At 46.5% G+C, this 22,642-nt stretch overlaps 1 protein-coding gene across 1 annotated transcript in view; it reads right to left on the bottom strand.

Annotated features, from left to right (window-relative positions):
• LOC124555264 (uncharacterized protein KIAA2013 homolog) overlaps nucleotides 1-22,642 on the bottom strand; it is a 192,677-nt gene that overhangs the window by 109,377 nt on the left and 60,658 nt on the right. Inside the window, exons 2-3 of the mRNA XM_047129132.1 lie at nucleotides 2,844-2,950; nucleotides 2,644-2,747 (exon numbers count right to left, since the gene is read on the bottom strand). Of these exons, the coding sequence (XP_046985088.1) occupies nucleotides 2,644-2,747; nucleotides 2,844-2,899 (160 nt within the window). The 5' untranslated portion in view covers nucleotides 2,900-2,950. The remainder of the gene's footprint in view (nucleotides 1-2,643; nucleotides 2,748-2,843; nucleotides 2,951-22,642) is intronic.

Here is a 22,642-nt window from a genome sequence, read left to right as displayed (position 1 = left end):
TTAACCCACAGTGCAACCTCCAGCAGCCGTTTATTTAGATTTTGGGTTATATCTGCCTCTGATTGAAGATGCTCAATTGAGTTATTATTGTCTTATGGGAGACTTTACTTTCTGAGGTGATGCTATAATAAAATTAATGTACATTGTGGGACTATCTGTGGAATCACCATTCTTCATTGCCATCATACCAGGTCACACCCGAGATTTGGATATGATATGCTCTTTGGACTTCGCTCTTGTTTGTGTTGCCGATTGATATGCTAAGCTGGGCTAGAATATTGCTGTTGGTGTGGTATCACCTCTAGCTGTTGCTTCCATGTGTTGCTTCCTGTGTAGTCTTGTGTTTGGCTCCATAAACAAGTAGCTGGTCAGCATTTTTCTGTATTGTGTGCTGCAATAAAAACATTTAATTTTTGGGACTCTCTTTGATATTGTGCTCAGGAGATGCTGTTTTGCATGTATGGCATATGTGATGCTGCAAGTGGTGAAACAACAAAGCAGTACTCACACATGCACTTATATAAAACTGTCTGAGTTAAGTTTTAATTGTGTCCTTGAACCAATACTCTGAAACACAGGTGATATCATTAAAATTTATACCTGGGACACTCTTTTATGGACAGCCTGTATTTTGATAAACTTTATTTTCGTAAGTTCTTGAATGTTACCAATCACACATGTTCTTTTCAAATTCTAAACAAAATAATTTTAAAGAACAAAGGGAACTTTACATACAGCTGTTTAAAATACTGCTCTTTCATTTCTAATTGTCATTCATTTGCATTAAAATGAAAATGTCCAATAGAACCAGGAGGATCCATAGGAAATAGTGGTGGTGCAAAAATAACACATTGATTTTGAAGGTGGGATTTTAAAGAAGAAAAGTAAAAAATATGATAGACATGAGAAAAAACAATAGTGCAGAAAGTGTGAAACTGAGAAAATACTACATAGAATGTCTAGGTAAATGTGACTTTGTATGGGTAAAAATTGCTGATTCCTTTAGTTAAGTCATGATACAACCTCACAAATGTAAACATACAGTAAACAGAGATTATCACCATAGCTCAGATATGGGAAGTGCTAGCATATTAGAAAAAGACACTGTATACTATAACAAGCAACAGAATTGCACACAACTACGTAATGGTGGTGGTGGTGGTGGTGGTGGTGGTAACAGTACCAGTAGTAGTAGTAGTAGTAGTAGTAGTTGTTGTTGTTGTTGTTGTTGTTGAGCAGTGAACTGATGAGTTGTGTACTACACTAGGGTGATTCAAAAAGAAGTGAGCGAGAGGCAGTGAAATGAAACTGGTGGAAGGGAGCTTAATGCCATTTCCTACAGAAGATGGTGTAGTCCCTATAAGAGCGCTGAAAATGCAACCTCACTGCTAGGACACAGTCTCACACCCACTAGATGACACAGAGAAAACACCCATATGTTGACTGTCCACTGCACTCTGTAGTGCTGAAAGCAGAAGTGGTGGCTTCAAAAGTAGAGCACAGGGCTGTAGGGTGTTTCCTTACAGTGGAGAGATGCAAGAAAGGAAACTCATTGAAGAATGGCACAAGTTTATGGAGAGCACTGAATGTCAATTGCTATTGACACTCAATCTTACATCTGGAACAGTGGCTGCCATTGTAACTCACTGGTATTCAATAATAAGAGCAACCACATGCTGTTGATGGTATTGGTAATGCCATGTGGCATTCCACACAGTGCATCATCATCCAATGACATCTGCCCCTTTGCAATGTATATGCAGTGTTCTTCATTCACTTGTGCCATACTTTGATGACTTTCCATTCTCTGCACTCCTTCCACAGTCAGGAAACCCACTATACAACCCTGTGCTCCCCTTTTGAAGCCTCTATTTCTCTGTTTCCTGCAAGACTGAATGCAGTGGACAATGTGTGCACGTACTCACATTCTGTCATCATGTGGGTGTGTGCCCATGTCTTTCTAACAGTGAATTTAGGACCACATTGCTCTTATAAGGACCACACCTTCTTCCTTATGTAATGGCATTATGATCCCCTCAGTTTTTTTCATTTATCTGCCTCCAGCTTGTTTCTTTTTGAATTACCCTTATAGAAACTACAACAGTTGACAGCAACCACTGTCATTACATGTTGCTAATGGTAACTGATCTTCAGTATGACAGTCTTCTCTAGATTGAGGAACACACAGCAGACTCTTGACATGAACAGCCCAGTGCCAGCACAACCTTGTAGATGAAGTATACCACTGTTCAAGACCCACTATTATATGCCTGTCCTACCCACAACTGTCATGTTGGTGGTCAATACGAGGTATGACAACATCTGTCACACGTCACAATGAAGAATTTTATTCCCCGTGGGGAAGGGTGCTCCCTCTCCAACACAACAATTACCTCTAATACAACTGCTCACAAGTGGAATTATCAATCCACAATGAATTATGCCTGGTGGCATGCAGTGATTTAAAAAGGAAGACTGAAGAAGTAAACAAATGTAAAATAAATGATATGAGTGGTCTGCACATAGGCTGTGAGGGAGAACATGTAGAACTTAAGAAACAAGTTTTCCAACTAGTTGCCAGCTTTGTTACTATATAATTACAAGAGGCACTTTGTATTCACTTGATTTTACATTTTAACTCACCTTCATTACTAGGCTTTGAACCAGATATCCACTGAGTCATGCTTGGCCCAAAATACCGAAGAAATAAGAAAATCAATATAAACACAATGGCATACCGGCGGTATCTGAAATTGAACATCTTTAAAATATAGCTTTGATACAAAGATAATCAGCAAAAAACTTAAAAAATTTTAGTGCCATTGAAGCATAATAATACATACGTCAAATTCACATGAGCCAATGACCACAGCTTTCGGAACCAGTCAAATGGGTTCATTATGGTTATTTTCCAGTTGACTGTTGCATTCCAAATGGCTTTCACTATGTCCTTAAAAAAAAACAAAGGAATCTTTTTACAATCAATAAGGTGAAGCATACAATACATCAGATCCATGCAAGAAGGATTTGATGTTCTCCGATTTTAATTTTTCACATTTGAAATATCATTAACTTAGATATACTGACTATTCTTGGCATTATGGCCAAATTCAATATCAACTCTGTGCAAACTGTCATGACGTTCATAAAAAGAACATCCTTGGTACTCATGGGATTAAGAAGTCAACGATGAATCTAACACCACTGTGATTTGCTTCTACTGCAGATAATGAGACGCAACAAAAACATGTATGGCACGTAACTAGTTGCTACAGGGTGCATGTCTAAGCAGTGTGATTAATTCATTATTAATCACTTCATTTCTCCTCAAAGGATAACCATTAGAGCTGGGATTTCCATGCAAATGAATACTTTGGCCATCTCGAAAGTACATGCATATTTTGATGATTTTTTCGATGTAATAGCATGAATTTAGATATTTATAATGCATATTATATCAATTTTTCTGACTTCAGTGCATATATTACAATAACTTGGATGATAGCATTTTATTGATTTTTTTATATGAATTATGCCAAAAATGCAGAAAATGACTAATTTTGTGAATTTTTGTTGCTGTCTGTACACTTCATAGCAAGTTCAAACACCATACCTCAGCTCGGTAGAAGTCGATAAACTTCATGCCTTCTCTCACTTCTGCCAATATTTGCTATTTAGGGTGAGGGATAAGAACTACTTTATTTGAGCAACTTGGATTGAAAAGTATGTTGCCAGCACTGCACAAGCTACTTCCCTCAGCACTGCCACTCACCCCGTGCACCGTATCTTCTCACCTCAATCGCCACTGAGGTGAGTTCAGTGTGATATTTACAGACTGTATCCAAACTATTATTTTATAAGTAAAAAATTTAAACAATTATGAGCGGGACGTTGCTTCGTAGAACTATTGTTAAAATACCGCAACAACACGTCAGTAAAACATTTCCAAGACACGTCTGTATTACGTAGTGGACCGACAATAGAACACGTTTTACTGCTGCTGACAAGCAAAACACGAATGTACAATAGAACCACCCCAGCACCCAAGCCGCCGCCGCCACCACCACCACCACCACCTCTGACAAGGCAAGGCAACAACACCGTCAGGACGCAGGTCTTCGCCTCAACCTCATGCTCACGAACATTTGTCGGTGATCCACCAAAAAGTTCACCCCCACCACCACCTGATTGTAACCAGGTCTCCCTAATTGTACAAAGCCCTAGAGAAGTCCACTCTCCCTGTCCACCACAGACCAGTCACGAGAGACAGCAGAGACTGTTACAATACAACTCACGTCATCCATCCGAGTGCTACAGGCCCAGATTACCCGCTAGTAAACATTCTCGCGACAATGACTCAGCTTCCTGCCAACCTCAGATCGGCAGCACAGCAGTCGCCTACAGCAGCGACATCTTCAGAAAACTCCGTCCCCACCATGGACCTAACATTCAGAGTCTCAAAATATGTGCATTTAATGCAGATAACCTTACTCACCAACCCATAAAGTTCAGATAATTCACGCAGGACGAAGACATTGACTTACGCCTAGTGGGTGAACCATTCCTAAAGCCAGGAATAAGAGTTTCTGTACAAAACTACAATTGCTGCAGGAATGATCAACCCACCCACGGGGACGGGGTCACGGAATATGTCAAAATGGGAATCAAGCACCACCAAATGTCCCCCCCCCCCCCCCCAAATCCGCTCCCCGATACAGCAAAAATAGAAACTGCAGCAATAGAAGTAGCTACTGTAACTGGCCCCCTAACAGTCGTTGCAGTGTATCAACGCCGCCCCCCCCCACCCACCCCCACTCCCACCCTCCAGGTTTCCAAAGGCTAGAAGAGGATGACGTAGCTGCATTAAGCCAGATTAGAGGGAAACTACTAATTGCTGGGGACTTGAACGCCAAACACGCTGATCGGACCCCAAGCTTCGAGACATCGAAATCAAGCTGGTCAATAACTGTAACAGCTGGCACGCACACCAGTAACAGGTATGTAGCACAGAGGAACCAACACACTTCCCAAAGAATGGAGGAAGACCGGACGTCCTCGACATCGCCATAACAAAGAATCTGGTAGCTTTGTTAAACAGAATGTCGTCGGACCCTGTGATATGACATGGGAGAACTGCGCTCTACCTCATAGCGCGAAGCGACGTACAGGCACATTAATAGTGAGCAGTTCAGCAACACAGTAGCTGCTGAACTTGCCCAGACCCCGCCTCCAACTGAAACCACAGAACATGCGCTGGACGGCTTCACAAAGGTGATCCTATGAGCTGCTGAGAAAGCCGCACTGTCTCCTCCTCCCCCCTCCCCCCTTCCCCACTCCAGGTAACTCCCTCCGCACTTGCTTGCGCAAATACAGCACAAAAACAGGATTGCCAAAGAGTGGAAGCTCACCAGAAACAGAGGCACACTGAGGCTGCTCAATAGACCACAGAGAGAGCTTAAAGCATATATCAATGAGTATCGCAAGCAGCAATAGTCTGCAGGGCTTTCAGCTCTCCATCTAGAAGACAACAGTTTATGGCAAGCAGCCAGGTAGTTCACGAAAAGATGCACGAAAATTCCACTGCTGCATGGCGAACATGGACTGCAGTTCAGCGCTATTGACAAAGCCAACGCACTAGGGGACTTGTCCATAAAGCAATTCAAACCAGCTGAAGCACAGGACAGAGAACACGTCGCAACTGTCGGCCTACAACTGGCCGCGTATCTCGAAGCGGATGACGAAGATGACTATACACCACTATTCAGTTCTGAGGACGTGGGGCGCTGCATCAAGTTTCTGCCGAACAGAAAGGCGCCAGGACACGACCAGGTCACCAACGAACTACTAAAACTCCTCCCGCTTCTGGCCATCACCCACTTGACCGACATATTTAATGAACTGAAGCGATTGCAAAAATTCCCGAAACAGTGGAAACACGCAGAAGTTATTGCGATCATGAGCGCCTCCTATTCACCCCTATACAGGACCATATCAGAAGAGAGCAGATACTGCCGAAATTCCAATTCGGCTTCCAGCAAAGTTACTCCGCTCCCCAGCAAATTATGGGGATTGGTTGAAGCAGCCACAGGTGGCTTCAATCAAAAGGGCTACTGCGGGCTTGTATTATTAGACGTAGCAAAAGCGTTCCGCTTAAGACTGGCACATCAAGCTACTACACAAGATGTACTCCCTAGGTTTCCCCGGAAAGATCGACCAAATCGTAAAAAACTATATCCCCGGTAGGACTTTCTCAGTCAAGATCGATGGATCCCTGTCGACCAGGACTGTGCAGGCATGCCCCAAAGTTTGGTCCTGGGGCCCGTCCTCTACAATGTGTACAATGGTGATATTCCCACGATGCAGCATGTACACACTGCACAATACGCAGATGACACAGCATTCTTCTCCTGTTCGAAAAACAGGAACATGGTTACCAGATGTCTGCAAACCACCCTAAATAGGATGGAAACCTGGGCTATGCAATGGTGCATAACCGTCAACTCTTGACAAGATGCAAACCATGCTGCTCACCAGTCGCTACGGCAATGCTGCCCACCAAGACAACCCTACCAACTGCTGTGACTGCAGAGCCAAAACCAGCCAAGGAGAAACTCTGTTAAGTACCTCACTGTCACACTAGACAGGCACATAACATGGAAATGTCACATAGAGGTGCTTCGCAGATAACCTCATGCCAGGATGCAGGTTCTCTACCCTGTCTTGAATAGGAGCAGTTCCCTTGATCCCGGAACAGGTTCAGTGGTCTACCAAAGTCTCATTAGGCTGATAATGGAATACGCATGCCTGTACAGGGTTACGCAGCCAGATTGAGGGTAGATAGTCTACAAAATGTCCAAAACAGAGCGCTAAGACGGGCTCTCCATGTCGCCACGTGATTCCCCATGGCAGACCTACAGGAAGCTGCAGGCATTGAAAGGTTAACAAAGCATTTCCGCACCTTGGCAGAAGCCTTCTATCCCATGGCGCGGAATTTGCAGAACGAGCTGATTAATGCCTTTGGCAGTATGACCAAGGCAGAGATAAATACAGATGACTAAAATCACTACGGTACTTCTGCAGTAGCAGAATAGATAAGATAATCTCTCGCAAAGAAAAGGTACGAATGAAAAGAACAGTCCATCAAACACCAAACACAACAGAGAGGGAAATGTCCAAGAGCGGCACCACCATTCACAAGCACAACCTCTTGAGGAAGAGGATAAAAAGAGAGAAGAGAGAGAGACAAAGGAAAGAGGTTGGATTCTGTACCGCCCAGAATCTAATGGGCATTGACAACTGATACATTTGTACTGAATTACACAGGGCGATCCAAAAGTTTCCATTCAAAGGCCGTACAATCCAGAATCGGTATGCCATCACGCAAAATCGATGTTAGCATTGAGGCAATCATTCTACAGACAGACCAGGTTGAAGGTACTCATAGCATTGGGGCAAGGCGATTTCTACCACAAAGTACCGTTATCCTAGATGGCGGCAGTGACGTCATCCAAGATGGCACCCATGACGTCATCTGAAGACGTCATCCAAGATGAGGATTTTGGCGTGAAGTTTAAATTTCGGTGGGAAGATAGGTCTAGCTCCACTAACCTAACACTCTCCTCCCAGAAAATGGCGGGAAGTTCAAATTCCCTCAGGATAATGCAGCCTCCACTAACCTAACAAAATGGCGGGAAAGAAAACCTAAGAAAATGGCGGGAAAGAAAGAGCAGTTAGGGTCAGCGATTCCTGTCAGACGAGGATGTGCAGCAGGCAGTTATGTACTTCTTCACGCAACAGGACATTGTGTTTTACCAAATGGGTAGTATTGGGGCAAGGCGGTTCTACTCCAAAGTGCCATTATCCAAGATGGAGGCGATGACGTCATCCAAAATGGTGGCCGTGACGTCATCTGATAACGCTGTGATGTCATCTGATAACGTCATTCAAGATGGCTGATTTTGATGGGAGGATAGGTCAATTGGGCTACCTCCACTGACCTAACCCCCTCCCCCACAAAATGGTGGGAAGTTCAAATTCCATCAGGATAATGCAACATCTACTAACCAAAGAAATGGTGGGAAAGAAAGGGCAGTTAGGGTACCCCCATTCACCCAAGTCATCCAACCACCACCTCTTCCTAGGGCCTGGCATGAAGTTTGAATTTTGGTGGTAAAGAAAGGTCACTTGGGCTATATCTACTAACGTAAGAAAATGGCTGGAAAGAAAGGGCACTTGGACTACTTCCAGTAACCTAAGTCACCCGACTGCCATCTCTTCCTAGGGATTGGCAGGGAGAGGACTCAACCTGTGCTCGACATAAGTCTTTATTATTTTGTATGCACTATTTTATTTAAACAATTAGAGGTACTACCACCATCCAGTGTTGTCGCCAAGGGGTCCTGACTCCAACTGACCTAGTACACAGTACCAAAACCAGAGAGGGTGCTGTAATCCCTCCTATGATGTAAACCGAGATGGTGGGGGGAAATGGCCGGAAACAGTGTGATCGCCATGTGGTTCGGACTCCAACTGACATAGTACACAGTACCACCACCAGAGGGCGCTCTCATCTGTGATGTACTCCAAGATGGCTGCCATGATGTCAGCTGGTGACGCAAGTACCGTTATCCAAGATGGTGGGAAACAGCGTGTTCGTCACAAGGTCCAATTGGCCTAGTACACAGTAACACCACCAGAGAACGCTGTCATCTGTTCCGTGACGTAACCCAAGATAATGGGGGAAAATGGCGGGAAAAGGCCTCTGACTGTGCCGGTCATAAGTCTTTATTTTGCAGGCAGTGTCTCCACCAAGAGATCTTGAGTCCAACTGACCTAGTAAACAATACTTACACCAGAGTGTGCTCTCGTCTGTGAAATAACCGAAGATCACTTTCTGGAGAAGAAAATGACTCAGCCTGTGCTGGGCTGCTGTAGAGAGTAAGGAAGGAGTGTACTTTATTTATTTTGGAACATTTATTTAGGGACGGATTTTGAGAGATAGTATATTTATCACACTGAAACAAAACACTCGCCCTGATGTGCTTGAGGTCAAAATCCACAGTCTGCACACCTGCAAATTACTCATAAATAACGCAACATACACGATTGATAATTGTAAACTGTCAAAATAATGCATTCTACAGCCTACACACATGTAAACTAGTACACCGAAATAATTTCAGTACACAGCACACAGACCTGCAAACTGCTCCTAAATAATGCAGCACACTCATGTGTGGACATGCACAGTATTCATAAACAGTCCACATAATGCATAGCACAGCCTACAGACCTGTAAACTAACGCTCTGCAGACACACAAACAACTCCTAAATTACCCAAGTAATTTCAGTACAGACCTGCAAGCTGCTCCTAAATAATGCAGTACACTGATGTGCAGACACGAAATCAACTCCTAAACTATCCAAATAACGCATAGCACAGCTTACAGACCTGCTAGTAAAATAATGCAACAGTCACGTAATCAATGCACGCAGGTACCGCCCGCCGGCCCTAACCATTGGACCGCACAGGAGGCTACCAGCAGCCCCCGCAAAGTGATGCAGCCGTCACTCAGCTGTCAAACCACGCACAGGTCCCACAAGCATGAGGCGGCGACATCCCTTTCATAATTGACACCTGAGAAATTCCTCTCGAAATACGTGTTCACCTAGGCACCATTGCCGACACGACCGGTCGGGAGCGAAGATCTATTTCCCAAGTGTACTGATGCCGCCGTGAACCACCGCCAGACGCAAGCCAGTGCGAGCCACCACACTCACGCCGCTGCTGCTCTGGTGACCTGTCAGGGGTGCTTGATCACTGACCTCGCTGGGAAATATCTAGTGCTGCTAGGGGTAGATACAATGCTGTCTGTCTTCGTGGTATATGTAGAAATGATGTAAAAGGGATGATTTTGTATGGTGCAGTATAGGAATTATACGTTTACTACATCGACATGGTACATGGTGATATATTGCTAGGTTGGAGATCAGATTCACGCACTAATATTCAAGCTCCTATCCTCAGTTGGAGAGCAGTGTGATTGAGTAATAGTTTTTCCGTATTTGACGATAATAACAGGGCTTAATTGTTTGTGCAATATGGCGATCTGAGTGAAATAATTTTTTTCCCACTGAAAGTCTCTTCTGCAGAAAGAAAGAAAAGGTGGACAGTGCTTCCACACCGGAGAGATCAATAATTCGCAGGGTAAATTCGATAAGAGCCAATCATAATGCTCGATTCATTCACAGGACATATTCGTGCTGGGATATAGGAGTCTCTTCATAGCAGTGAGAACGTTTGTGTGTGTTGAAAGCAGGAAGGGTAATGTGATGGACGGGATGCTACATTAGGACCTTCAGGAAGAATGCATTTGAAATTATTCTGCACTATTATAGTAAACAGGTTCTGGTAGGGCAAGAATTTCCCTGAATACAAGCTGAGACATCAAGAAAGCGAGCGTTAACTATTTCTGGGCCTCTATACAATTTCTGACTTCGTGGCATTGCGTGAGTCACGCTGGACAGTTAAGTATGGTTAGACGTGTCTCGCATGTCACGCCAGGAACAATGCACCCTGTGCTATTCGGTGACATCAGTATCCCCAGGTATCGCATCAGCAAGGGTAAAACACACGTGCTGCCCAGAGATGTCTCTCATATGGGACTGGCGTGAGTTTTTTGGTTTTGGTTTGAGGGGGGAGTAAAGGGACCAGACTGCTATGGTCATCGGTCCCTTTTTCCAAAGACAAAGAACACCCACAGAGAATAAAACGAGGAACAGAAGAGATCACAGACGATACAGAACAAGAGAAACTGAGACAAGGACAAGACAAAACGAACTAAAACCACACAGAGTGTGACGGTGGTTGGCCGACCATAGAAATAAACAGGAAAAGCCAACCACTTAGAAACACATTAAAAAATCAGTGTAAAATCATAGGCCAAAGGCCAGAATCAACACAAAACAATAAAATAAAACAGAAACACTCAGAGTAAATGGTAAAATCCCCCTGCCTGAATAAAACGTAAAACTAAGTCAGCCATAGCGGAGTCGTCTGTTAAAAGGGCAGGGAGCGTATCAGGCAGCGCAAATGTCTGCCTGACCACAGCTAAAAGGGGGCAGGCCAACAGAATGTGGGCCACTGTCAAAGCCGCCCCGCAGCGACATACAGGAGGGTCCTCCCGGCGCAGTAAATAACTGTGTGTTAGCCGGGAGTGGCCAATGCGGAGCCAACAAAGGACGACGGAGTCCCTGCGGTTGGCTCGCATGGATGACCGCCACACAGTCGCCGTCTCCTTAATGGCACGGAGTTTAGTGGGTGTAATCCGATCGCGCCATTCAGCGTCCCAAAGCGCAAAAACTTTTCGGCGGAGGACTGCCCGCAAATCAGTCTCTGGGAGGCCAACATCCAGAGATGGTTTACACGTGGCCTCTTTCGCCAGCCGGTCAACATGTTCACTGCCCGGGATACCGACATGACCGGGGGTCCACACAAAGACCACAGAGCGGCCGCAACGCGCAAGAGTATGCAGGGACTCATGGATAGCCAACACCAGACGAGAACGAGGAAAACACTGGTCGAGAGCTCGTAAACCGCTCAGGGAATCGCTACAGATCACGAAGGACTCACCTGAGCAGGAGCGGATATACTCTAGGGCTCGAAAGATGGCGACTAGCTCAGCAGTGTAAACGCTGCAGCCAGCTGCCAAGGACCGTTGTTCGGAATGGTCCCCTAGAGTTAGCGCATACCCGACACGACCAGCAACCATCGAACCGTCGGTGTAAACAATTCCAGAGCCCTGATACGTGGCAAGGATGGAATAAAAGCGGCGGCGGAAGGCCTCTGGAGGGACCGAGTCCTTCGAGCCCTGTGCCAAGTCGAGCCGAAGGCAAGGGCGAGGAACACACCACGGGGGTGTACGCAGAGGCGCCTGGAAAGGAGGCGGAACAGGGAAAAACCCAAGCCCGCAGAGAAGGTCCTTGACGCGTACAGCGATCGGACAACCCGACCGGGGCCGACGGTCCGGCAGATGGACGACCGACTGCGGGAACAGGACACGGTAATTTGGATGCCCGGGCAAACTAAAAACATGGGCAGCATAAGCAGCCAGTAATTGTTGGCGTCGTACCCGCAGTGGAGGTACACCTGCCTCCACTAGTACGCTGTCCACAGGGCTGGTGCGGAAAGCACCAGTGGCAAGGCGTATCCCGCTGTGGAGAATTGGGTCCAGCACCCGTAACGCAGATGGGGATGCTGAGCCATAAGCCAGGCTCCCATAATCCAGACGGGACTGGATTAATGCCTGGTAGAGCCGCAACAGGGTAGAGCGGTCGGCGCCCCAGCGGGTGTGGCTCAAGCACCTCAGAGCGTTTAGATGCCGCCAACACGTCTGTTTAAGCTGCCGGATATTAGGCAGCCAAGTCAACCGGGCATCGAAAACCACCCCCAAAAACCTGTGGGTCGCCACCACAGCAAGGAGTTCGTCGGCAAGATAAAGCCGCGGCTCAGGATGGACTGTTCGGCGCCGGCAGAAATGCATAACGCAGGTCTTGGCTGCCGAAAACTGAAACCCATGTGCTACAGCCCAAGACTGCGCCCTGCGGATAGCGCCCTGTAGCTGACGTTCAACAGCTGCAATGCCGGGAGAGCTGTAATAAAGGCAGAAGTCGTCAGCATACAGGGAAGCGGAGACAGAGTTTCCCACGGCCGCAGCAAGACCGTTAATGGCTATTAAAAACAGTCAGACACTTAAAACGGACCCCCTGTGGCACACCGGTCTCCTGGACGTGGGAGGAACTATACGAGGCCGCGACTTGCACGCGGAAGGTACGACACGACAGAAAATTGCGGATAAAAATCGGCAGAGGACACCGAAGACCCCATCCATGAAGCGTAGAAAGAATGTGATGGCGCCACGTCGTATCGTACGCCTTCCGCATGTCGAAAAAGACAGCGACCAGGTGCTGACGGCGGGAAAAGGCAGTACGGATGGCCGACTCCAGGCTCACCAGATTGTCGGCGGCGGAGCGGCCTTTACGGAACCCACCCTGAGATGGAGCCAGAAGGCCCCGAGACTCCAGTACCCAATTCAAGCGCCGGCTCACCATCCGTTCAAGCAACTTGCAAAGAACGTTGGTGAGGCTAATGGGACGGTAGCTGTCCACCTCCAGAGGGTTCTTTCCAGGCTTCAAAACGGGGATGACAATGCCTTCCCGCCATTGCGACGGAAACTCCCCCTTGACCCAAAGACGGTTGTAAAGATCGAGAAGGCGCCGCTGGCAGTCCACTGAAAGGTGTTTCAGCATCTGACAGTGGATGCCATCTGGCCCAGGAGCGGTATCAGGGCAAGCAGCGAGGGCACTGCGAAATTCCCACTCACTAAATGGAGCATTGTAAGATTCTGGGTGGTTGGTGCGAAACGAAAGGCTCCGACGTTCCATCCGCTGTTTAATGGAGCGGAAGGCCTGGGGGTAATTCGCAGAAGCGGAACTCATAGCAAAATGCTCTGCTAAGCGATTTGCAATGACGTCGGAGTCAGTACAAACTGCTCCATTCAGTGAGAGCGCAGGGACGCTGACAGGTGGCCGATAGCCGTAGACGCGTCGAATCCTGGCCCAGACCTGCGATGGAGTGACATGGAGGCCAATTGTGGACACATACCGCTCCCAGCACTCCTTCTTGCCTTGGCGGATAAGGAGGCGGGCCCGCGCACGCAGCCGTTTGAAGGCGATAAGGTGGGCTAAGGAGGGATGTCGCTTGTGACGCTGGAGCGCCCGCCAGCGATCTTTAATCGCTTCAGCGATCTCAGGCGACCACCAAGGCACAGCCTTCCGCCGAGGGGACCCACAGGAATGGGGAATGGCAGATTCGGCGGCAGTAACGATGCCGGTGGTGACCGATTGAACCACCGCATCAATGTCATCGGTAGAGAGAGGCTCAAAAGCGGCAGTGGAGGAGAACAAGTCCCAGTCAGCCTTATTCATAGCCCATCTGCTAGGGCGCCCAGAAGAGTGACGCTGTGGTAGTGACAAAAAGAGCGGAAAGTGGTCACTACCACACAGGTCGTCATGCACACTCCATTGGACAGACGGTAAGAGGCTAGGGCTACAGATGGAAAGGTCAATGGCGGAGTAGGTGCCATGCGCCACACTGAAGTGTGTGAAGACGCCATCATTTAACAGCGAGAGATCGAGCTGCGACAACAAATGTTCAACGATGGCGCCTCGACCTGTGGCCACTGACCCACCCCACAGAGGGTTATGGGCGTTGAAGTCGCCCAATAGCAAGAAAGGCGGCGGCAATTGGGCGACCAGTGCAGCCAGGACATGCTGCGAGACATCACCATCCGGTGGAATGTAAAGACTGCAGACGGTAATAGCCTGTGGCGTCCATACGCGTACAGCGACAGCCTCTAAAGGCGTCTGGAGAGGGACAGACTTGCTGTGCAGAGTGTGAAGGACATATATGCAGACGCCACCAGACACCCTTTCATAAGCTGCTCGGTTCTTGTAATAACCCCGATAGCCACGGAGGGCGAGGGTTCGCATCGCTGGAAACCAAGTTTCCTGGAGAGCAATACAGAAGAAAGGGCGAAGGCTGAGAAGTTGGCGGAGCTCAGCTAAATGGTGGAAAAAACCGCCGCAGTTCCACTGGAGGATGGTATTGTCCATGGCTGAGAAAGGCGTGAAAGGACTGGGAAGGCAATTTACGCCGCTTGTTCACTCACTGCCACCGATTCAGTACCCGTACGAGAGGCATCCATGGCGTCTGAGGGACCAGCGAGATCAAGGTCCTCAGTGGACGCTAGAATCTCGACTTCATCCTCAGACGCAGAGCGCGAAAGGTGCGGTGGGGTTGGTGCCACCGCAAGTTCTTTGGCCTTAGAGGTCTTTCTCTTGGACTTCTCTCGCTGAACCTTGGGTTTCACCGGCTGGGAAGGCTTCACCGATTCAGTCTCCGGGACAGAGGAGGATCGTGAAGCCCTACGCCCGGCCGCTGGTGAGGACTTATGCCACTGGTGGCCGTCATCCTTCCCGCTGGTGGAACCCTGGGAAGGGAGGGTCCCAAGGGAACTCTTACGGGCGAGAGTAGCCGAAGAAGTTGGACGCTTCTCCGGCTGAGAAGCAGGGACGGACGTCCCCGACGGGTGGGAGGAGGTTGCTCCTGAGGTAGGTGGTGCAGGAGCAACCGGTTGGGTAGAGCCCCCCACGGGCAAGGGGGCAGGAGGAGTCTTACTGCTTATCGAGCTGGCTGGAAGTCTCGAAACTGATGGAGCTAGCACAGTTGTTGTAGCAGCTGCATAAGAAGATGTCATTCTCACAGGATGGAGTCTGTCATATTTCCGTTTGGCCTCAGTATAGGTCAGCCGGTCCAGGGTCTTATATTCCATGATTTTGCGCTCTTTCTGAAAGACTTTGCAGTCAGGCGAGCAAGGTGAATGGTGCTCCCCGCAGTTGACGCAGATGGGAGGCGGGGCACATGGAGTATCGGGATGAGATGGGCGTCCGCAATCGCGACATGTGAGGCTGGAAGTGCAGCGGGAAGACATATGACCGAACTTCCAGCACTTGAAGCACCGCATCGGGGGAGGGATATAGGGCTTGACGTCACATCGGTAGACCATCACCTTGACCTTTTCCGGTAACGTATCACCCTCGAAGGCCAAGATGAAGGCACCGGTAGCAACCTGATTGTCCCTCGGACCCCGATGAACGCGCCGGACGAAATGAACACCTCTACGTTCTAAGTTGGCGCGCAGCTCGTCATCAGACTGCAAAAGGAGATCCCTATGGAAAATAACACCCTGGACCATATTTAAACTCTTATGTGGTGTAATAGAAACGTTAACATCCCCCAACTTGTCACAAGCAAGTAACCTGCGGGACCGGGCGGAGGATGCCGTTTGTATCAGTACTGACCCAGAGCGCATTTTAGACAAGCCCTCCACCTCCCCAAACTTGTCCTCTAAATGCTCGACGAAGAACTGAGGCTTTGCGGAGAGAAAAGACTCCCCATCAGCTCTCGTGCAAAATAAGAATCGGGGCGAATAACTGTTACCGCCATCCTGAGACTTACGCTCTTCCCACGGCGTGGCCAGGGAGGGGAACGTTTTCGGATCGTACTTCTGAGCATTAAATTGAGCCCGAGAACGCTTAGAGACTGCTGGCGGCTGGCCGCCAGCGAGAGATGATGTACCACGCTTCATTGCGGGTCATCCGCCCTGATGCCACCTACTCCGACCAAGGACCCTCCCCACGGGCGCCACCCAGCCACAGCAATAGCCACCTGGCAGGATGGCCATTGCCGGGAGTCCTGATGCCCCAGGGAGATGGGCATCTACTCCTTGGCATACGTGGGGAGTGAACGGCGCAGGCATCAGTAGAGCGATCCCTGTGTTGTCAGGGGGCTACAACCAAGAGGGTACATGGCGGCCCCACCACAACGGACTGGCTACCGTGCTGGATGTTGGGTGACATGTGGTCCATGGGCGTCGTCAGTGCAGAAAATGGCCCCGCACAGTGCTTGGCAGAAAGTGCACGCAGGGGCGCATCGATGCCCAAGAGATGGAGAGCGGGCAAGACTGCAATGCAACGACGAATAAGATGGCGAAAGTTCTCAACACAACACGGACACAATGCACCAAGTAAGGCGCCCTTCCCCAATCGGCTCGCTCTTCAGAAAAATTTTGAGATATGGAGGTCAAACCCGACAGGGGACCATCACATAAGGCCGAAACGTTTGAGACTCCTTTTAGTCGCCTCTTACGACAGGCAGGAATACCGCGGGCCTATTCTAACCCCCGAACCCGCAGGGGGACTGGCGTGAGTGTGTGCTGGAGTTCTGTGACGTCAGTATAACACATGGAGAACTCTAACTGTACACCCAAAAATAGAAGCAACTTTCACCTGCTCACTCCAGGCATGACAGTGGGGGCTCACATTGGCTTGCGTTCAGTGGTGGTTCATGGCGGACTCTGCAAATAGGCCTTCGCTCCCGTCCAGTCACGTGCATGTGTTTAGGCTGTGGAATGCATTATTTCGACAGTTTACAAATATAAAGCGTGTCTTTTGCATTATTTATGAGTAATTTGCAGGTGTGCAGGCTGTGTATTTTGACCTCAAGCACATCAGAGCGAGTGTTTTGTGTTAGTGTGATAAATATACTATCTCTCAAAATCTGTCCCTAAATAAATTGTTCCAAAATAAATGAAGTACACTCCTTCCTTACTCTCTACAGCAGCCCAGCACAGGCTGAGTCATTTTCCCCTCCAGACACTGATCTTCGGTTATTTCACGGACGAGAGCAGTCTCTGATGTAAGTATTGTGTACTAGGTCAGTTGGACTCAAGGTCTCGTGGTGGAGACACTGCCTGCAAAATAAAGACTTATGACCGGCACAGGCAGATTCCTTTTACTGCCATTTTCCCCCACTGTCTTGGGTTACATCACAGAATGGATGACAGTGCTCTCTGGTGGTGTTACTGTGTACTAGGCCATTTGGACCTTGTGGCGAACACGCTGTTTCCCACCATCTTGGATAACGGTACTTGTGCCATCAGCTGATGTCATGGCACCCATCTTGGATTACGTCACAGATGAGAATTGCCCTCTGGTGGTGGTACTGTGTACTATATCAGTTGGAGTTCGGACCCCATGGCGACCACACTGTTTCCGGCCATTCCCCCCCATCATCTTGGATTACATCATAAGAGGGATGACAGCACCCTCTGGTTTTGGTACTGTGTACTAGTTCAGTTGGAGTGAGGACCCCTTGGCGACAACACTGGATGTTGGTAGTACAAAATAATAAAGACTTACGTCGAGCACAGGCTGAGTCCTCTCGCCGCCAATCCCTAGGAAGAGGTGGCAGTCGGGTGACTTAGGTTAGTGGAGGTAGTCCAAGTACCCTTTCTTTCCAGCCATTTTCTTAGGTTAGTAGAGATAGCCCAAGTGAAATTTCTTTTCCGCCAGAATTCAAACTTCGCGCCAATCCCTAGGAAGATGTGGCGGTTGGATGACTTAGGTTCGTGGAGGTAGCCTAACTAACCTTTCTTTCCCATCATTTTCTTCCCGCCACAATCCGCCATCTTGAATGACGTCATCAGATGACATAACGGCCTCCATCTTGAGTCTTCGAGGCCTTTTATAAGGCACCAAAGGCATGACAATCGCATGGGGAGAGATGAGAACTACAGGGTGGGTGCTCTAGTATCAACCACATGAGTAAGCGTAACTCTGCGTTACGACATTTGGAGTATGGGGACATGCTTTAAGCACGGAACTTGGCGCACATTTTCACAACTGTGGTTTTCGACAGAATTGCTGCCCCGTATAGATTCTTCATTCTGCGATGGACGTTACTGGCCAATACAAGAATAACAGAACGTTGGTCCTGTTGGAACGAATTTGCTAATAACATCGTCATACAAGTAGTTCACGTTTCCGCATGCACCGCACGCACGTCGTAAAGATACGAATGGCACACTAATCCCCTGCCTACGTGTCAGTGTTTACATACCCGCATCGGAGTTCCGCTACGTTGCATATACGCCACAGCAACGCCCTCCAACGGAAACTTTTTGATCGCCTCCAAATAGGAATGCAAGAAGAGACCTTGTGTCATAATGCAGGGCGGTGCTGCGGTTTACTGTGACTGTTGCAATCAGGATGTACGCAGATGTGTATTTAGTCTATTATTATCAGGCCATCGCATATCTATATTACTAATACTATGCGATTTTCCTGGAACCCAGGACCCAATAACAGTGACAGGTTGCGTAACTAATAGATCCCAGTGACAAAAATTTGATTTTCAGCATTTCGCATGATTATTGACCGAATTAAAAAATTGTAAATACTATCATAATCTACTCGTTAAGAGATATAATCTTACGTTAAAAGTATTACAGTTACATACTCTGTGTTTGTCTTGACGCACCATACTAGACGGCGCGCAAATACCCGGACTTCATTGCCCCAGCATCTGAGAATGAGAGAACTTCGCTACTTCCAACAAACTTTACGCATAATTTTACGAAACGTTTTCTCGATGACAACCCCCAAAAAATAATGAAAGGAACAACGTTCGTCCATTACTACATTTTCGCCGTTGATACAGCAAAACTTCAGCATCAGACACAACATTTTAATTTATCACTTATTATTACTAACTCTATTCACAACACAGTTTGCAGACAGAACCCACATATACTACTGGAAAATAGATGTAGAATTGTATCATTGTACAAGTCATAGTTCAGAAGATGAGATACACAGAAATTTAGATGCGTGAAAAACTAGCTTCTGCTTAAAATGGCGCGCACACACACACACATACGGCTCTGAGCACTATGGGACTTAACTTCTGAGGTCATCAGTCCCCTAGAACTTAGAACTACTTAAACCTAACCAACCTAAGGATATCACACACATCCATACCCGAGGCAGTATTCGAACCTGCGACCGTAGCGGTCGCGCGGTTCCAGACTGTAGCGCCTAAAACCGCTCGGTCACACTGGCCGGCTAAATGGCGCACAGTGAAAATTCAACATCAGGCATGTTTTAATTTGTTACATATTTACTATAACTCTATTCGCAACACTCTTTCCACACAGAATCTATACTACATATATCACTGGATGTACCTGCAAAATTATATTACTGTATAACACACAGTTCAAGAGATATGACGTCATAAACACTGACATTGCTTAAAATGGAGCGCAAATTAGTCATACTGTATTAATTCAGTGTTCCATAATGAGAGCATTTAGCGACTTCCAGTAAACTCTGTGCGTGATTTCAAATCTTTTCCAAACTTTTTCTCGCTTACATGCTTAACGTCAAATATGTAACACATCATCTCATCTGTCAAGTAATCAGACCATTTGAAACTGTTTTACACAGGGGAGTTAGATTCTTTAAAGAACTGAAGGGTTACTGGTTTTAAAGAATATACGACTATTTTTGTACATTTGTACAAAATATCAAGCCTACGGTTGCTATATGTCCCAACTGATATGGAATATTCCGATTTTGCACTCTTTGTCCCGGTGTTCCAAAAAGGCTCAGTCGGGACGCTAAATGTCCCGATTTTCAAGTAAGCAAATCGAAGATTTATTTCTAGTAGTAGTTCAATATAGTTATATGTATTATTATATCCAATATAAACAACAGCCAGCGGCTTACTCTCATACTATGTATAGTTTATTTGATTATAGTTGGCATCGCTGTGTAGCAACCATTATTCATATTATGTAAATTGAAGGTGGAGGAAGGAGAAAGGAACTATTGATGTCAGCTACATTGGGACTTCATGCGGAATCAGAGGCGACGAGCAAAAATGTGTGCAAGATCAGGATTCGAACCTGAGATCTTCTGTTCACTGGGAGGTTGCGTTAACCACTGCGCCACCCGGACACATTGTTTATCGCTGATCCACACTCCTACCTATCGGCACCTATCCGCTGCATCCGTGCATGTTCTCCATGTTCGCTGCTTTGAGATTCCTGCAGGAGGTCGAACGTATTGTGCGTCCGCAATGAAGGTGGTGGATAACTGCCCACCAATTATATGAATGCGTGTTGTATGTTCTTTTGGATATGTCTGAAAGCTCATTTGCTATGCATTCATCTAACCATTATTCACTTGTTCATATTTTTGATTAACTTGAGTTCCATGAATCCGTTTACTGTTGCAGTGCTTGTGTGTCAGTTCTCATTGTTTTGTGATGCCAAAAGTGAAACGTAAGTGCTCTTCCATTGACGGATACACAGAAATATGGCCTTTCATTAAAAAAAGAGGCAAGCGAGATAGGGAAGCATTCCGCAAACTTTATTCTTGTTATTTTTCAATCGAGCACGGTGGGAAATCTGATTCGAGATCCACAAGCACTAAGAAGTACTCAAGGAAGAGGCCTCCAGTCCACGACACATTTTTTTTAACCCGATACAAGAGAGGAAATGCTCATATTATGCTGAACTGACAACAGGAAATGAACTGTAAAACATTACCTTTCATTCAAATCACCTGATTACACGACGAAATTGTGTTCAGTTATGTATGCCGAGTCTGTAAGAGCTAAAAATCAAAGTGCTGCAAGAACAAAAGCCACTGCAATAATCAAACATATACTTGCTCCTCATTTTGTATCCATTTGCACTTTGAACTTGAGAAACCCTCCGTTTTACGGACTAGCAACTGAAGGCGGCAATCACAACGCACTGAAATTGTTTCCAATAGTTGTTCAGTATTTTGATGCAGATGAAGGGTTAAAACTAAACTAATTATGGTGGATTCTGTACAAAATGAAACATTGGACACTACATCCGACTTATTGATTTAAGAACTCAAAGATCTTAAAATTAATTTAAAGATTGTGTAGCATTTTGCGGCGAAAACTGCAACACCAGTTTCGGGTGTGGGGCGGGTGGAACCGAAGAGGTGATAACAATATAGTCAGTCGTTTAAAAAGGAAACTTGGGAAGAACTTGGAAGGAGTAGGCTGTCCACCACACATTTTACATAACACTGTTTCAACTGTTGCAGACATTTTATTTATTGACATCGAGTTAATTGTCTTGAAACTTTTTAACTATTTTTCCATCTACACAATGAGAACTTCAAAAACTTGCTGACTTCTTTGAATTTGTGGATATCTGTTATTGAGAACTTTAGTCACACTCACCGAGCGAGGTGGCGCAGTGGTTAGCCCACTGGACTCGCATTCGGGAGGACGACGGTTCAATCCCGTCTCCAGCCATCCTGATTTAGGTTTTCCCTGATTTCCCTAAATCGTTTCAGGCAAATGCCGGGATGGTTCCTTTGAAAGGGCACGGCCGATTTCCTTCCCTAACCCGAGCTTGCGCTCCGTCTCTAATGACCTCGTTGTCGACGGGACGTTAAACACTAACAACCACCACCACCTTTAGTCACACTCTAAAACTAGATGGCTGTCTTTAATGTCTGCATTCGAGAGAATGTTACAACTGTGGAAAGCTCTGAAAACTGTCTTCCTGACAGAAGAAGAACCACCGCAGATCTTGGTAGAATTTTTGTCTGCTCTTTTAAGTAAGACTTACTTTTGATTTGTTCACCATCAGCTGAGATTGTTTAGTAATCAAATAAAGAAATTTGATAGTAGTAACATATCTGTGATTGAAGTGAAGGTCATTATTGAGTATAAAATAATTTCACAACTAGATAAATAAAACTGTTGTTATCTGACTATGAAAACTAAACAAATTTTTGAAAAATGTAGATCATTGGCTCTGAAGTAACCACCGAAAAATTTCACAGCGACGTAAAAGAGTTTTATGAAACTGCCGTCATTTTTGAGTGGATGTGTATGACTAAATTAGTGGAATGGGAAAATACACAAAGGATATTGGTTTATTTAAAAGGAAAACAAGTGGATATTTGTGAGTCAGTAATGTTTAATCAGTATGTGAATCTGAGGAATTTTCTGGCTTCAAAAGTTTCAGATAATAATTGGAAGTCAGTATTACTAGCCCCGAACAACTATTTGGAATTTTTCAGAACTGACGAGTTCTGCATTCAGACGTCAGAATTGGTAAAGATATGATAATATATGTTTTCAATAGTAGCACGTAACTGTATTGTTGAAAGAATTTTTAAATT

This window comes from Schistocerca americana, chromosome X (genome assembly GCF_021461395.2).
Source record: "Schistocerca americana isolate TAMUIC-IGC-003095 chromosome X, iqSchAmer2.1, whole genome shotgun sequence".
Taxonomy (NCBI): Eukaryota; Metazoa; Arthropoda; class Insecta; order Orthoptera; family Acrididae; genus Schistocerca; species Schistocerca americana.
Note: the sequence above shows the minus strand (reverse complement) of the source record. Positions and strands in the feature narration are given on the sequence as shown.